Source organism: Alternaria postmessia (genome assembly GCF_024291825.1).
Source record: "Alternaria postmessia strain BMP 2775 chromosome Unknown scaffold_5, whole genome shotgun sequence".
Lineage (NCBI taxonomy): Eukaryota > Fungi > Ascomycota > Dothideomycetes > Pleosporales > Pleosporaceae > Alternaria > Alternaria postmessia.
The window spans coordinates 306460-321789 of NW_026260078.1; the positions used below are offsets into that span (position 1 = coordinate 306460).

Below are 15330 nucleotides of genomic sequence, written 5' to 3' on the forward strand. Positions count from 1 at the left end.
CCCAGTGGCGGTGAGCGACATTTGACAGTTCCTTCACGTGTTCGCACCAACCTCAATAGTCATCGTATCGTGTACGCAACCGAGTGACGTGGAAAAAGCGATGCATGAGTGTGATTGAACTCTGCGCAGTCGATGCTTATGAGTTTCATAAGGCTCCGAAGAGTTTCACATGCTAAAAGGAGAGCAGAACAAATCTGACGGATGGAGAGCACAATGTCGATAAATGACGGCTGTTAAGCGGAAGCGGGCTCGGGGATAGGCCACATGCAGAACACAAGGCCGGTGAAGGTCGTGCACGACCAGCGCTCGGCCGCAGCGGGATCGGGAAATGAAGAGAGCGTGGAGCGGGTTTGTTCTGGACCGGTTTGAGCTCCACTGCGTGGGAAAGGGGGAGGATTAGTTTTCTGCGGGTCTTGGGCGACCAGAGGACGAGAGTGGCTATGCAAGGAAAAAAGATTGCTGGAAGCTGATCTGTTGTACATCCGGGAATAGAGCACGACGAGTGAACATGGAGAGATGGGCGTTCACGGTTTATGGTTCAGGGGCGCCAGGGCGCTTCTGACGGTGCTGTGTGGTCTGGAGCTCGCGGCAGGAGCCCTGGTCGATAATCTGCTGTTAGAGATGAATTGACGAATAACGGAAGTTCGCGAAAGGGTTCCTGCAGTAGCGACCACATATCGAGGCTAGCGGCTCCGCATGGGGCGCAGTCCAAAATAAACGGTGCGGCCTAGCTGCCTCCTGAACCTGCAGGCCAGTAGGGGCTTCGGATGCAGCGCGACGGGTGGATGTGCAGCTGGGTAAATACGACGATAGCTCTATCGATTGCGTGAAGAGACTCGCGATAGCAGTGAAGACGTCTAGGCGGAGCTGGTTGATGAAGTCTGCGTGGAGTGCAATTAACGGCCCGGATCAAGGTCAAACATGTGGCTGCGGCTAACGACAAACGGGGGCCCTTCACCATCTGCTCGGCGTAACACACTTGACCCGTGCAAGGCTTGAGACAGCTGCCCAATCAAAAGGCCTGTCAGTCAGAACCGGAGATCAGGCTCCTGTGCGGCGCCTCATCTACCTTTCGCGCCCGTCCGTCTTCTTTCCTTCAACTCACCTCTTCGTGGGCCTGTCGCTCTTTTAGCATCCATAACCAGCAACCTTCGCAGCTCGATCGTATCTTACCCCAGTCATTCTTTTTTTGGGCCGAAGATTGTTTTGTTGTGTTGCTATCACCCTAGGCTATCGCCGTCCATTCACTCTTCGACTACCTCGGAACGAGTTTCGCATATACTATTCTGTCGACAAGCAGTTACGACTGAGTTACGACCTTACGTTGTTAATACTTACATCTCGGAGCCTCGCCCGCCACCGTACACTGTATAGCGTCACGTCGACAATTCAAAAGACGAGCTTCCCCCGTATCCATTACTAGCTCTATCGATCACGACTTCGCATGCGAAAGCGGTCCTAGAGCCATGGCACATTCACACCACCAACATATGCACCACCATGTGCGTAATGAAAACCACGTTGGCTCCCCTAGCAGCGCAAGTCAAACAATTCACATGGTCGAAAGGGCCAGCCGCGTTCTTGTAGCTCGCGCCAGCGCAACATGTACCAACGACAGTGATCCCGGTTGCACAAAGCCGACTCAAGTACCCACAATCGCCATTGCACTTGCCGTCATGTACGTAGCTCAGGTCTTTAATAGTGAATGCGCTGATTGTTCTTAGTGTGCCTGTCGTCGGTATCACGATTGTCCTCTTCTTCTTACATCGCAGGAACAAGAGGAAGCTTGCTGAGGAAGATTCAAAAGACAAATACAAGTCGCACGATTGGGGCATGGAGGGTGTGACTAGAGCTGGCAAGAAAGGAGGTCCCGAGATGAGCGTTTCCGAGAAGGAAATCCCTGGAGGCCACGACCGAGGTCTATCAATCGAGACCGGAAGCCCGTACATACTGCCTGTTGGCCTGCACGGCTCTCGAGAGTCATTCCATTCGTTATCGCGCTCGCAGCATGATCCTCATGACCCGTACGGCCCTGTAGCTTATCTAAAGGATGACCAGAGCATCCGTAGCGCAACCCGTGGTCCCTACCGAAACGACGCCGGATCCATGTACACAACTTCGAGCGCTGGAACAAAGAAGGAAGGCCTTCAAGCCGGTCTGCTTCAAAACGCACAGAGGATGTCGACTTCGCACCCCATTCGCGGCGAATCTCTATCCCCTGACGGCTCGCGGTCTCCAGACAGCAAGTTCCCTGAACCGGGTATTCCTCTCAGCCCATTGAACCCACGATTCGACAAGGAGTCGTCTCCTGTTTCACCTCCAGTTGAATCGCCTTCCGCTGAACCCAAGACCCAGTATGCTGCCTTCAAGCCCACCAATGTTCCCACCATCTCAATTCCCGAGCCTGGTGTTACAGAAAAGCAAGTCAACAAGTCACCCGTCCAAACTACCAACGATATTCCCTCATTGCCACGCGTTCAGTCCCAGGCTGTTGTACTGGAGAACACAAACACGCATAGCATCATCAGTACCTCGAGCTATGGCGATGGTTTCCAGATCACACCACCGTCACCCAAAGAAAGCGAGCAGCCCAAGATCGTTGCACCCAAGCCTCGCTACTCAACTGGTCCTCAGAACGTTGGTCTTGCCGTAGACGACTTTGGTCACAGCACCAACCGTCTGTCAATGAGCCTACGTCCTATGCCTTCCGATGACCCTCAGGAGAACCCCGAAGAGCGTGCCAACCGTATCCGATCTTTCTACAAGGAGTACTTTGACGACTCTAAGCCTGAACCCGCTGGTGGTCACCAGTACACCGACTACGTCGAAGACTATGGCTCAGAGTACCAAGACGGCACTGTATTCGACCCGCGCACCGGTGCCTTTGTCGTCGCACAGCCAAACGCTCCTTTTGCCGAGCCTATTACTCGTCGTGCCATGACACCCCCACCACGTGCTCCTCCTCGTTTCCGAAGCAACACTGCCACTGGTCCTCGTGGCCCGCACATGTCTAACAGCTCCATGGCTTCCTCGCAATACCCACCGCCACGCGGCATGTCTTCAATGAGCGGACGTCTACCTGCGCCAATGAAGAAGCCACTGCCTCCACCGTCCGCTTTGTCTTCTCTTCCCACACCCGGAAAGCTAACCGAGAACTCGATGGTTTTCGATGCTGCTGACTTTGCGCCGCCAGTCTCGTTCCGTGAGAGACAAAACGGTATACGACCAGACAGCCCACTGGGTGCTCCCAGACCCTACAGTCCCGCCGTGCGACCACACACACCGCTCGTTGGTTCTTATGACGAGCTTCCCGCGCTACCCAGTCCCTACCTGATGCGCAAGTCCGGCACCTTCACTGCGCTTGACTTTGCACCACCTGGCCGCATTCGCGACCCTGCTGGCTCAGGTGCCTCAGATGCTGGATCTATCCGATCAAACCATTCTGGTATCTCAGCGGTCGGCAGGTTCGCTGTTCGCAGCGGTGCCAACCGTGTCAGCAGGATACCAAGAGATGTCATGGGTACCAGGGATGATTTCATGGTACAATTAAGGCCCAGGATGAACATGGTAGAGGGCGCCTAAACCTGTCGCAATCTGCTCAGCACCTATCTTTGACGATAGACACATCGGCTCGCTGGCAGAGCTCTACTCTCCTACTCGACCGAACATCAAAAGCTCACATCATGTCAAATTCTATATACACTGCTGTTTAGCGGCTCTGACGATTTCCTTGGTATCGTGGCATAGACATAGCGCGCGCGTTGGCTACTCTCCATCTTCACATCACTGCAACAACCTGTACAGGCAGCTTGTCATGTACTTTTTCCTATTTTTCTCCATCGCGGTTGCGACTCTATCGACCGGCAGATTACTCGTTTTCTAGGGCGGTTTAGCGATGGACTGGCGTTTTCCAATGTCTAATTTTTATTCTTCTGCGTTGCTGCGAGATGGAGAACTTGAAGTAGAGGGCAGCTTGAAGGTTTGGAGACCATGGCGGTTTGGTGTCGGGGAGTAGATGTTGGTGGGACTCGTTGGAGCGATTGTGAAACATGTAAGCCGAGCACATAGAGGAATGGAAAGAAGAAACATTATTACAAGCACATTTGACTATACCTGTTTGTACTCGTTGCACAGGGTAATGTTCGCTCTCTAAAAGAGCGTGTGCCTAGCAGGGAGCCTCGACGTAAATCATGCACCTCTGCTGCCGAAGCCTAGCGTCATCATCCGCCATGCACCGGTCATGGACAAAATTATCCACGCAGATCACGAACTCCGCTCCCCCCGTCGTACCCGCGAAAATCTTACACATGCATTCTGCTCGTGTTTGTCCACACCAAAGTACCCCAGCACAGCCACAAGCAATTAACTCCACCCCCAAAGTCTTCATGGTGAACGGTAGCTAGGGCGACGTCATAACCAGCCTCTTGAACACGCGTACCGGCCAGACCATGCGAGTACCAAACGTGCGCCGACGCCGGTGCTTCAGTCGCGCCCAATATCTAGACCGGTGATTTGCTATTGGACGTCTTAGTCGCGTGGCTTAGTGCCGATGTGTGTCGTAGGCAATAATGCGCCGCGTCGCCAGCGCCTTCTTGCGGTGTCTAGTTTTGCTGTTAGGGGTCCTGTACGTCATAGCTCGAGATCTTCAACAAGGCTCCATAAAAATACACGACCGCTGCTGCAGCACGCGCGTATGAGGTTGCGTTGCCCCGGATCCAAGGCCTGAACATTCATCGACGAAGTGTTTCGGATATTCTTCGCTCATCGTTTGTCTCAAGTTTTCCGTCGTTGGCTGTCCACTTGCTTCTCTTACTATTCTCCGCTGCAGCGCTTGCTTCTCCTTGAACGCCTGGAAAACCTCCGAATCGCCTACAATGGGCATCTTCTCGCGCCGACGCAAGTCGGATGATACCGCCGTCTCACAGACAACGTCGCCAACAGTGGTGCCTGAGCTCAGCAAAGAGCAGATCAAGCGCGCAACCCGCACACGCAAGATATGGGCGCTCACAACCTCCTTCTTTCTCTTCATCACACTCATATTCCTTATCCTCGTGAACATTGCGGGCGTACGCAATAAAGCCGTTATCAAAAACTGGTACTTCATCCGGCTCGACTTGAGCCATATCGTGCCTGCAAGCGTTCCGAACTTTGCACTCATCAACACCATCGCGCAAACACTGGGTCTGCACGATTTCTACCAAGTCGGGCTATGGGGATTCTGCGAGGGATATGCGGGCCAAGGCGTGACTTACTGCAGTAAGCCAGAAACGCTGTATTGGTTCAACCCTGTAGAGATCCTGCGTAACGAGCTTCTTGCTGGAGCGTCGAGTATGTTGCTTCCCACTATCCTATCCCATTCTTGCGCATGACGCATTTTGCAAATCAAGCAACTAACAACACCTATAGTTAACCTTCCCGCTGACATCAACGATATTCTCGACCTCATTCACCTCGTCTCAAACTGGATGTTCGGTCTCTTCCTTACCGCAACCGTCTTGTCCTTCGTCCTCATCTTCGTCATGCCTATTTCCATCTACACGCGTTGGCTCACCCTCGCCGTTGCTATCCTTGCCTTCCTCAACGCGCTATTCGTAACAGTCGCCTCCGTCATTGCGACCGTCATGTTCATTATCTTCCGCAACACTATCGGTGGTGTGGCTGAGCTAAACATCTCGGCGGAAATTGGAGTCACCTTGTTCGCCTTCATGTGGGTAGCAAGTGCTTTTGCCATATTCGCTTGGCTCGTACAGATGGGACTCTGCTGTTGCTGTGCATCCAGGAGGGATGTCAAGAAAGGAAAGAAGAGAGGCAACGAGAAGGCGTACCATATGGATCCTGCTGGCACAGAAGCTGGTGGCATCAGGGATACGAACATGGTCGCCGGCGAGACAAACGAGAAACGCGAGAAGAAGGGTTACCAGTTTTGGAAGCGATCAGGCTAGGAACCTCTCCCTTCGGCATTCAACCTCTTCGACCATGTCACACATATGAATATCGACTTGGACATGGAAGTCCCAGGAGCGTAGCTCACGTGCCATCTGATGATTAGCGCATAAAAAGAGAAATTTGGATCCTGTTTTTCGAGCGAGCGCGGCGTTGGTCTGGCATCTTTGGCATTTCACGGTACAGCATAGTACAGCGAAGCATTGGACATGTGCAATCGACGCGACATGATATTGATCACGGATAAGTACCCTCCACCTATACATAGAACCTAATGATACCGCTATTTCGTCATAGTCATAAGTCATTGTGCATTGTCCTTCTGCAATGGGTATCTCTGTCGTGGCTATCTCATAGTTGAGCTCCAGAGTCAGCAGTTCGCCTGGGCTTCACTTTACCTTTCCCTGCGCAGCACCCGCGTTAATCCTCTCCAACGCATCCATGTCAATAATCCGCAACTCGGTTCTCGCCCACAGAATTATCAGACAAATCACCCCGGGCAAGAAGCCACCTCCTATCATGAAGCCTTCACTCCACTCACGTGCCAACCACACCTCATACAGTGCCAAAAGCCCACACACAGCTCTGTTGATAGGCACAATATAATCACCTATCCTGTCTGCCATGTCTTCTGAGAGATACGGTACAGGCCGCCTCACACTCTTCTCAGTCGGTTGCTCCCAAGATGGTGTCTTGTTGTAGATTCCGTATCCGCCCATGGGTTTCTTGCCCTTCCCTTTCCCTCTCGATGGCTGTTGGAAAGTGGAAGGTGTCACATCGACGCCATCTATGGGCTCCATTTGTGTAGGTGGTAAGGGTAGGAAGTACAAGGTATACGCCGTGGCTAGTAGACTCGCGACAGCGACTAAACTTGTTGGAAGGGTGGATAGGGCGAGCAAGCGGGGTATGTAGAGTAGTGTGGGAAGCAGAGGAAGCGCGAGGAGAAAGAGCGTGTACGTGTGTGTTGTGGATGTGTCGTGTGTGCTGAGGGTTTGGACGAGGGCTGCGCGATCTGTTTGGTCGTGTTAGCTGGGTACCGGCTGAGTAGCAGGTGGAGGAAGAGTGCTACCTTGCTCATCCATGCCTGCTTCTATCGTGTCTTCGTCGTCGGATTCTGAGGGGTATTTGAACGTTTTGCGCAAGCGCTGCGCCGCTGCTGTTTCTGCTTCCTTGAGCTTCTCCATGCCTTCTTCCGTCTGTTGCGTAAAGTTGTCCCAATGGGCCACGAGCTTTGGGTAAAAAACTTGAAGTTGCACAGGAAAAGGAAATGGCAATGTCTACTGTTCGAGCCTGGGGTTGTAGAAAGCTGGCTGTCCGTTGCTTCTTGCATGCGTGCGGCAAGGCAGCCACTTGTTTAATTGTTTGGGTCGGAGGAACGGATGACGTTTGTGGGGAATTCGGGACCTGGACCCTGGGATCAGCGCGCCAGCGCTAGACACTTCATATGCGCCATGTCATCCTCAACTGACATGGACAAAGCAGTTGTTGGTTTTGCCTCGCATATGGTTGCATTGCGACATTTTGGAGTTCACACGAAGCTTATAATTCCGGCATGCAATGGTCATGGTAATGCCGACGATCGACAGTCACTCTCGTTCCTCCGAAGTCTACTTACGGTCATGTGTCCGACATCACTCTACCGTGTTCTTCTCCTTCCACTCCCCAGCCGCCTCTTCATATGTGCAAAACTCTACGTCCCCTTCCCACGTCTTCAGCCACTTGATCACTCTCTCGATCATTCCAATGACATGCGCCATACCACTAGTATCTGGGTGCAAGACCAATGGAAACACTACTACGTCTTTTTCTCCAATACCATCGCGCATCTCGCTCCTAATCCAATCGAATTTATCCTTCCACATATTCTCCATCACACGCACGTCAACATAGCCGTGCGAGTTGGGTACATTAGGGAGGTATTGAAGGGGCGTCATGTCTTCGGTGTACCAGTTTGCTGGAATTTCAACCAGTGTCTTGGCCGTAGGGGCACTAGGTCTGGGGAGAGGCTTCATCCAGTCCTTTGCGGAAGCCTCCTCGGTATACTTTGGCGGCTTTATAGGTGGTAGATTGGGGAGGTAGTATGGTTTGCTATCGTGGTGCGATAGTGAAGAGTCGTACAGGAAGGAGTATTCTTCTAGTAACTCTACGGTACTCTCTCGAAGCTGGTAGAGTGGCGCGCGGTAGCCCAGTGGGCGTTTCCCTAACAACTCTTGGTAGAGGCTTATGCAATGTTCGAGGACTTCGCGTTCTTGGGTTGGAGTGAGCTGCGGAGCGCCTTCGTGGCAGTAGCCGTGTAATCCTATCTCTGCCCCACTGTTCTTGATTGCGGCAAATTCTTTGGGGAAGGACTCTGCGCTGTGCATTGGCACAAACCAGGTCACTTTGTTGGCGATGTCGTATTTTGCAAAGAGTTTGAGTAGCCTAGGAACGCCGACATGCCCACTGAAGAACCCCGTACTATAGTCTGCGAGGTTATTGTTGGGGTGAGCTCCAGTGCCTAACCAACCTGATACCGCGTCAAAGTCTACCGAGAGCAGTATCTTGATCTTCGGTTCATGGTTGATTCGAGGGGCGGTGAGAGATGACGTTGTTGGGATGGCCGTTGCTGAGGTGTTTCTACTAGCTAGAGATACGCCTTCGGTAGTGGTACCAAATACCTCGGCTTCACCAGTAGTATTGACAGAGGGCATCTCGGGTTCCACAGCAGTTGCTTGTGATTTGCGAACTTCGTCCTCCGACCACACGATACGACCTTCCATACCACCGTCGACAGATATACATTGTCCAGAGATATGCCCCGCAGCACGATGGCTGGCTAGGAAAGCAGCTGCTCGCGCTACGTCAGTCGGTTGAGCAATCTTCCTAAGGGGAACACTATGATAGTCAGCGAAATATTCCCAAGAGTGGATACAAGCATCAGACTCACGTAGCCTCAGCCTCCCTCCACATCTCCTTCGGGTCATCCAATCTACCCTCAATCAATTTTGTATCCACCCACCCAGGGGCAACAGCATTGATCCTCGCGCTCTTGTTCAACCTGACTATCTCGTTCTTTACCGTCTTTACAAGTCCGTACTGCAGTGCCGCCTTCCCACTCGCATACTCCACATGTCCTGCCTGACCAAAAACTCCACATTCGGACCCCGTCACGACAACACTAACGTTGTTGACGTCCTTGCCGGTTTCCAGTTGTGATTCTTCGACAGATCTGAGAAAGTGTTTGATTGTTAGGAAAGTACCGCGAACGTTGACAGCGTAAGTACGATCCCAGAGATCGCTAGGCATGCCCCATATAGGGTAGCTAGAGGATTCATCTGTGATACCAGCATTGGCACAAAGGATATTTATGGGTTGTGAGAAGTGGCTAATGGCTTGGGAGATGGATTCTTGGATGGAAGCTTCAGAGCTGATATCACCCTGTAAGCAGTGAAGATTAGGTTTTGTTGAGGCGAGAGGGTTTGGGCGGAGGTCGTGTGCAGTGACTTTACAGCCTTGTGCTGCGTGAGTGTCAGCAATCAAGATGCATAGAGACACTCTGTTGGGGTGATGGTGTTGTTGGTTTGATCGCGGTGTTCGATGGTGCTAGCAAGTTGGAGAATACCTTTCACCATACCCAAGCAGACCATCGGGACGTTCGTTGGCATAGCATTCTCTTCCAGCATCCAAGAATGCATACAAATGTGCAGAATTCAATACGTACCTAGAAACTCCTCTACGATCGCACCTCCTATACCTCCAGCCGCCCCCGTAACAAACACATGCAACCCTTCAAGCTCAAGAAATGACATTGTGGGCCTTACCCGCGTCTTTGCAATTTCTCCAGTCAGGGAAGAAGGACCTCAGGTTGACACTCGATTAACTCAGCTCCACAAGATGCGCGCCCGCGTTCTCCGCATACGTAATGTCACAACAGCCGACCCGAGACCATGATAAGCCGTACATTATCACACTGAGTAGCTTCCAAAAATGGCCGACGGCTAGCACTTGTTGCATATCATCATTTCTCCGCGCGCAATCGGTATGAGAGTATACACGTAATGCTTCGGTGCGAGGTAGGACGGCGAAGCATGCACTATCGAACATGGAGGGGCGGTGATAGTGACCCCTCAGTGTATCCCAGCTCTCAGAAACAGAGCTAGAACGCGAAGAACAACTACCGGCCTTCTACAAACTAGCCTTGTTCTGTAATGCACATGCGTCATGTTTGAATGCGCCTACGGCCAAATTTCCAGAGAAGCAAAACGCCCCGCGCGCAGTAGGTGCATTGAAGGGCACTACACACTTTGGCACAACTATTTACCCAAAAGCGCCACAGTGCCCCTTGCCGCCCCGCCGGCCCACCCTCACGCATCGTCAAACTACCCAACGCGGTAATTCTGACAGAAACCGTTGATTTCCCATGGCCGAAGGGCACACTGCTAAAGTTCGTGCGACCAATGATGGGGGTGGTAACCTATGGGTTACGGGTATGTGCAGAAGGGGCACGAAAGGGCGGCCAATGGGGGTCAAGGGTATGTAGGAAGTGTGCTAGTTGGGCGGGTGGAGGGCGAGGGCACGAGTCGGTGATGGTGAAGATGGCGGCATACGTGCCTCGGGTTGAATGGATGAGGAATTTGTGCTGTATTTATTGCTTTCAGGCAATGCATGACTGTAGAGAAGAGTAATGCTACTCTAGGTGGGGTAACATTGTTTGCTGCCGACACTTTTTCCTGTCCCTTCTAGGCTTGGTTGGTATCATAACGCCGTGGCTCGTGGCTAAATTACAAAGTGATATCCTCGGAGCGGTAGTGGTCCGCTACAATGCGGTAGAGGTATGAAGGTGCATGTCCACCACTGTAAGGGTCAGTTTTGCTCGGTGCTCTGAGAAGTTGGAGACATGACTTACAGATTGGTAATGTAGAGATCCACAAGGTCTGCAGGAACGTAGTCATACAGAGGGTTCTCAACATCGACCTTGTCGACAAACTCGCCGTCGTCGTAGGGCACTACACTTCCTGCATCACCGTGCTCGATCAGCTCGTCGATGTCGAACGGATAGACTGGACTGAGCTTGTATACTCCACTGAGCACCACAACAGGCGTCTGGTGCTCCTTGGCAGCCTTTGCAATCATGTGTGCTCCGGCTGCAGCAACCAGGCCGCCGTTGGCCAGCACGGTGTGTGTCGCTAGAATGACCTTGTTGACGCGAGACATTATGGCGAAGACATGTGAGTCTGGGATAACGTAGACTTGGATGCCGGCGTCGGTGAGCGGCTTCCACTTGTCGTCGTCGGCGTCGTCATCTGGGTTCGCCTCTCGCTTTTTACCGGTAAGGAGGATGCCATGGGTGGCAGTGTGATCGTGGGGATATGTCTCGGCGTGTACGACGGTAAACTTGCGCTTTCGTGCGGCGAACAGGAGGAACTTCTGGACTGTTGTCGACGCAGTGTGGGTGAGGATAATCTCGTTGGCGTGAATGTGCTCGAGGGCAACTTCGGCAATCTGCTTGTCTGATGTTTCGAGCTCGTCCTGGAGTTCTCTTATGCCCTCCATGACCTCGCCCTTGAGGTCGAGATTCTGGCTCCTGTTGATACCCTCGAGGCGCTCCAGGTTGAGTGCTGTGAGAGTGCTCTTGCCGTTTGGCGAAGCCTGGCCTGTGGGTGTACTTGTGGTCGAGGGTGTGTCTGCGGGCTGGGAGAAGAGGCCGAATAGCGAGTGGACTAGAGGAGCGGACGAGGTGGGCGCATACGAAGTGTGTGAGGTGAGTAACGGGGGCCGTCTCGAGGGTTCGCTAACGTCGGATGCGTTGTCGGTGAAGACACTTGTGTGCATGGGTTCGGCGACGGCATGTCTGAGAGGGCTGAAGGTGGATATGCTCGAGTTCAAGGCTGGCCTGTGAAGGGAGTCGTGCTGCGCGGGCGCCTGTGGAGTCGAGTGGCCTGGTTCGCTTCCCGTTGGCGTCTGCCCTTCGGCATGTTCGTCGACGACCTCGCGTACGAGCCCCAGTACGCGTCGTACGATGTTGCCTACGACTACCTCTCGTGGTTGCGCCGACGTCAACCGCCTGCCGACCTGCTTTATGCGCTCAATGAGCTTTGCGGCATCCCTTCCCTTGAACTCGCCGACGACGCGCAAGAGTAGAGCCGTCGTCGCTATAGCGCATGGTCTCGAGTTTCGTATTTGGCGTCGCTTGAGGAGTCTGGAGCGGAGAGATTAGTTGGTGCTGGGGCACGTGGATGCAGAGTCGCGTCTCACGAGATGAAATGCTCAACCGAAGCATCGACAGGCGTGCTCTTCAGCGACTTGAGGTACGTCGACAGTCCCGGCGCCTGTATTGTTGCGCCCTGCATGGTGGGAATCTGTGCGAAAGCGAAGGCGCAGGCCAAAGTCGCAAGATTTCAAACGGGATATCGAGGGTATGTGGGGTGGTGGGGTTGTCGTGGTTTGATGACTCTCGTGGTCGCTGGGCAGGTCCGAGGGGGTGTATTCTGGCCAGTCGGTGGATGCGCTGCTGGGCCAAAGCACTGGCGACGCGGCTATGGCGATGTTGGGGCAGCGTGGGAGTGGAATTGCATGTCGAAGCGGTGGTCATGGCAAAGTATGAGTCGTAACTAAATTGAGCTTTCGGCGTTCCGATTGGGCACGGTCGCTCGAGCGGTTCGTCATTGCCCTCGTCCCCAACCTCTGCTTAGCTGCATAGCCATCCTCTCCCTCGAATTGCACGCCTCGGCTTGTTGCTAGTTCCGTCAGTGCTTGAAGAGCACATTCACTGAGCCGCAACTCTGTACACGCTTCGCAACGGCCCCGCCATCACGGAGGTATTACCGTCAGCCAACAACACATAAGCATCTGCGCTCCCCCCAGCAATCACGCTACCCCACAGTCCTTCGCCATTCTCGAGCCTCGGCCCTCCAGATCACCCCCAGCTGACGATGCGAGTGCAATAGCTGCACAGAGTGAGACGCGCAAGATGGGCGCCGACAGGAGCCACGGCTCCGGCTCCTCGAATACGGAGGCGGTCGCATCCGGATACGACGAGAAGACACCACTACTCCAGCAGGCCCAGAAGGGCCCCTACGAAGACACCAAGCGGCGCAGGATATGGCTGTATCCCGCGCGCATATCCGACGGCATTGCCGCTGTGGTCGGCGTGCTGGTGACCCCCTTTGTGTATACGGGGCAGTGTCTGGTCGCCGCCTTCTACTACGAGGAAGACGGCCACTTCTCCTTTCTAGCACCTGTCTACAACATCTCGCGCACTTTTACGCGTGCACGCCGGAAAAAAGTGGCGGCGCATGCATCATCGCGAGCCTCGGCTGCCCCAGACCGTAGCGAGAAGGGAGTGCGCAAGAGTCGCAGTTCGAGTGTCGCGCAACCAGTCATGAAGCAACCCACGAGACGTTCACTGTCAATAGCATCAACCTCGACCGCCATGACGTCCGATTCCGAAAGCGAGCGATCTCCCACACGCGACGACGACCTGGACAGCCCCTCCCGCCACACTCGCTCCAAATCGAGCGCAACTGCACGAGCAGACGAAATCGCCCCAGCCAAAAGGTCGATACGCATCACCCTGCACCACAACGAGGATGCTCTGAGGCAACGCAAGGCGGCGAAAAAGGCCCAATCGTCAAGGGCCGACTCCATCTCCTCCGAGGCGGCCGCTTCCCTAAAGTCCCCCACTGGCCCGGCATCTGCGTCGTCGAAACAACTGACCAAGTTCCCACGGGCGCCCCAACCCCCGCGTCCCTTGGTGCCACGCCGCCAGCCGTCGTACTCTGCAAAAGGCGTATCCGCCGTTGGACCACACCAGAAGACGCTGATCATAGATCTCGATGAGACGCTGATTCACAGCATAGTCAACGGCGGCCGCTTCCAGACCGGCCACATGGTAGAAGTGAAGCTTCAGGCTTCGGTTGGCGCGGATGGACAGGTTATTGGCCCACAAGTGCCGCTCCTGTACTATGTTCACAAACGGCCGTATTGCGACGATTTCTTGAAAAAGGTATGCGCCTCGGCCAGGAGCGCCTCATGTCACACTAACGGCGCGACAGGTCAGTAAATGGTACAATCTGATCATATTCACCGCGTCGGTTCAGGAGTACGCAGATCCCGTCATTGACTGGCTCGAGGTGGAGCGCAAGTACTTTGCAGGCAGATACTATCGACAGCACTGCACTGTTCGTAACGGGGCTTACATCAAGGACCTTGCTCAGGTTGAGCCCGATCTCAGCAAGGTCATGATTCTTGACAACAGCCCCTTGAGCTACGTTTTCCATCCAGGTAAGATCAGCTCCGGCCCAGTGCGACCCAAGGCAGCCTGTACTGATAGTGATCCCAGACAATGCCATTCCCATCGAAGGCTGGATCAGCGACCCAACAGACCACGATCTGCTGCACCTTATCCCACTGCTTGAGGGCTTGCAGTATGTCACCGACGTGCGTGCGCTGCTTGCGCTTCGGCTCGGCATGCCCGCATCCGCGTAATCAGGTAGCCACAATTTTAGTGGCATTCGATTTAGTACCTCGCATTCTAATACCTTTTGTACTATAGACCCGTTGCGCCGAGCAGTTGGCTATGTAGCTCGTAGGAGGAGATACCCAAGATATTATTCGTTCATGTTCCACGGCTCGCTTGAGTAATGTTCCTTTTGGGTTTCTTTTACTCATTACGAACAAGGAATTACCCGCCCGCCGGCCTGCACCTCCGATCTGCCACATTCGAGCTGTCGCATGGGCCTGTCGTCTCGCCCACGTTCCTAGCTTGCTCCCCCACGTCTTTGTGTCCGGGGCATGACATTCGTGGCTATAGGTCCTTACTCAACATGCTCTTACACATCCCGCTTATCTGCCGCATCTTTTCAGCCCCACGACGCCCGTTTCTTCTCCCGTGGCTCCATGCGGGACAGTAATTGTTCTCGTGTTAGGTCCCATCAAAATGAGCGCGTTGAATGTTTATTACTCAGGCACACCCGCTGTCCTTGCCGGATCCATACCTTTACAATGTCACTGTCGCTCTGAATCGTTCCAAGTGGATGCTTAACGTCTTGTGCCAATGAATTCGCTACAGAGAAGAAGTCTACGCTCGAGTTCGATCGCGTCTAAAAAATGTCGACACAGACTCAAGACACGGACATAGCCATGGTGGATTCAAGGTTAGTCTGTCACTGGCAGCCCGAGCAAAGCTGACTATGATTTAGCTTAGACCATTCACTCTTTGATGAAGCAATACAGGCAACACACAACACTATACTGCCAGAACATTGTCAAAATTTCCATCACGATGTTAGTGCCTCGCTCTTGCTGAACGACTTGCATCGTATGTCCACCGGCAACGGGTCCACAGACCTAAGAAGACTGGTTTCTACCCGAAAGTTCACATTGTTCATTCGAACTTTTGCACCTTAC

General features: G+C 53.5%; 6 protein-coding genes across 6 annotated transcripts; 3 read left to right on the forward strand and 3 right to left on the reverse strand.

Annotated features, from left to right (window-relative positions):
* Positions 1 to 1556: 1556 nt before the first annotated feature.
* Positions 1557 to 3582, forward strand: J4E82_001369 (uncharacterized protein; the record flags this gene model as incomplete). The annotated part of the gene is made up of 2 exons (XM_051727684.1): positions 1557 to 1678; positions 1725 to 3582. 2 exons carry the CDS (start codon positions 1557 to 1559, stop codon positions 3580 to 3582), a joined length of 1980 nt encoding a protein of 659 aa, XP_051592529.1.
* A 1292-nt stretch (positions 3583 to 4874) lies between these two features.
* J4E82_001370 (uncharacterized protein) lies at positions 4875 to 5942 on the forward strand (the record flags this gene model as incomplete). Its single annotated transcript, XM_051727685.1, has 2 exons — positions 4875 to 5328; positions 5407 to 5942. The coding sequence occupies 2 exons, from the start codon at positions 4875 to 4877 to the stop codon at positions 5940 to 5942; spliced, it is 990 nt and encodes a 329-aa protein (XP_051592530.1).
* Positions 5943 to 6332: 390 nt separating this feature from the next.
* J4E82_001371 (uncharacterized protein) lies at positions 6333 to 7127 on the reverse strand (the record flags this gene model as incomplete). The annotated part of the gene is made up of 2 exons (XM_051727686.1): positions 6333 to 6955; positions 7013 to 7127. The coding sequence occupies 2 exons, from the start codon at positions 7125 to 7127 to the stop codon at positions 6333 to 6335; spliced, it is 738 nt and encodes a 245-aa protein (XP_051592531.1).
* A 447-nt stretch (positions 7128 to 7574) lies between these two features.
* On the reverse strand, positions 7575 to 9617 carry J4E82_001372 (uncharacterized protein; the record flags this gene model as incomplete). The annotated part of the gene is made up of 3 exons (XM_051727687.1): positions 7575 to 8817; positions 8870 to 9440; positions 9557 to 9617. 3 exons carry the CDS (start codon positions 9615 to 9617, stop codon positions 7575 to 7577), a joined length of 1875 nt encoding a protein of 624 aa, XP_051592532.1.
* Positions 9618 to 10703: 1086 nt separating this feature from the next.
* On the reverse strand, positions 10704 to 12272 carry J4E82_001373 (uncharacterized protein; the record flags this gene model as incomplete). Its single annotated transcript, XM_051727688.1, has 3 exons — positions 10704 to 10776; positions 10829 to 12121; positions 12178 to 12272. The coding sequence occupies 3 exons, from the start codon at positions 12270 to 12272 to the stop codon at positions 10704 to 10706; spliced, it is 1461 nt and encodes a 486-aa protein (XP_051592533.1).
* A 620-nt stretch (positions 12273 to 12892) lies between these two features.
* On the forward strand, positions 12893 to 14409 carry J4E82_001374 (uncharacterized protein; the record flags this gene model as incomplete). Its single annotated transcript, XM_051727689.1, has 3 exons — positions 12893 to 13927; positions 13977 to 14205; positions 14264 to 14409. The coding sequence occupies 3 exons, from the start codon at positions 12893 to 12895 to the stop codon at positions 14407 to 14409; spliced, it is 1410 nt and encodes a 469-aa protein (XP_051592534.1).
* Positions 14410 to 15330: the final 921 nt, after the last annotated feature.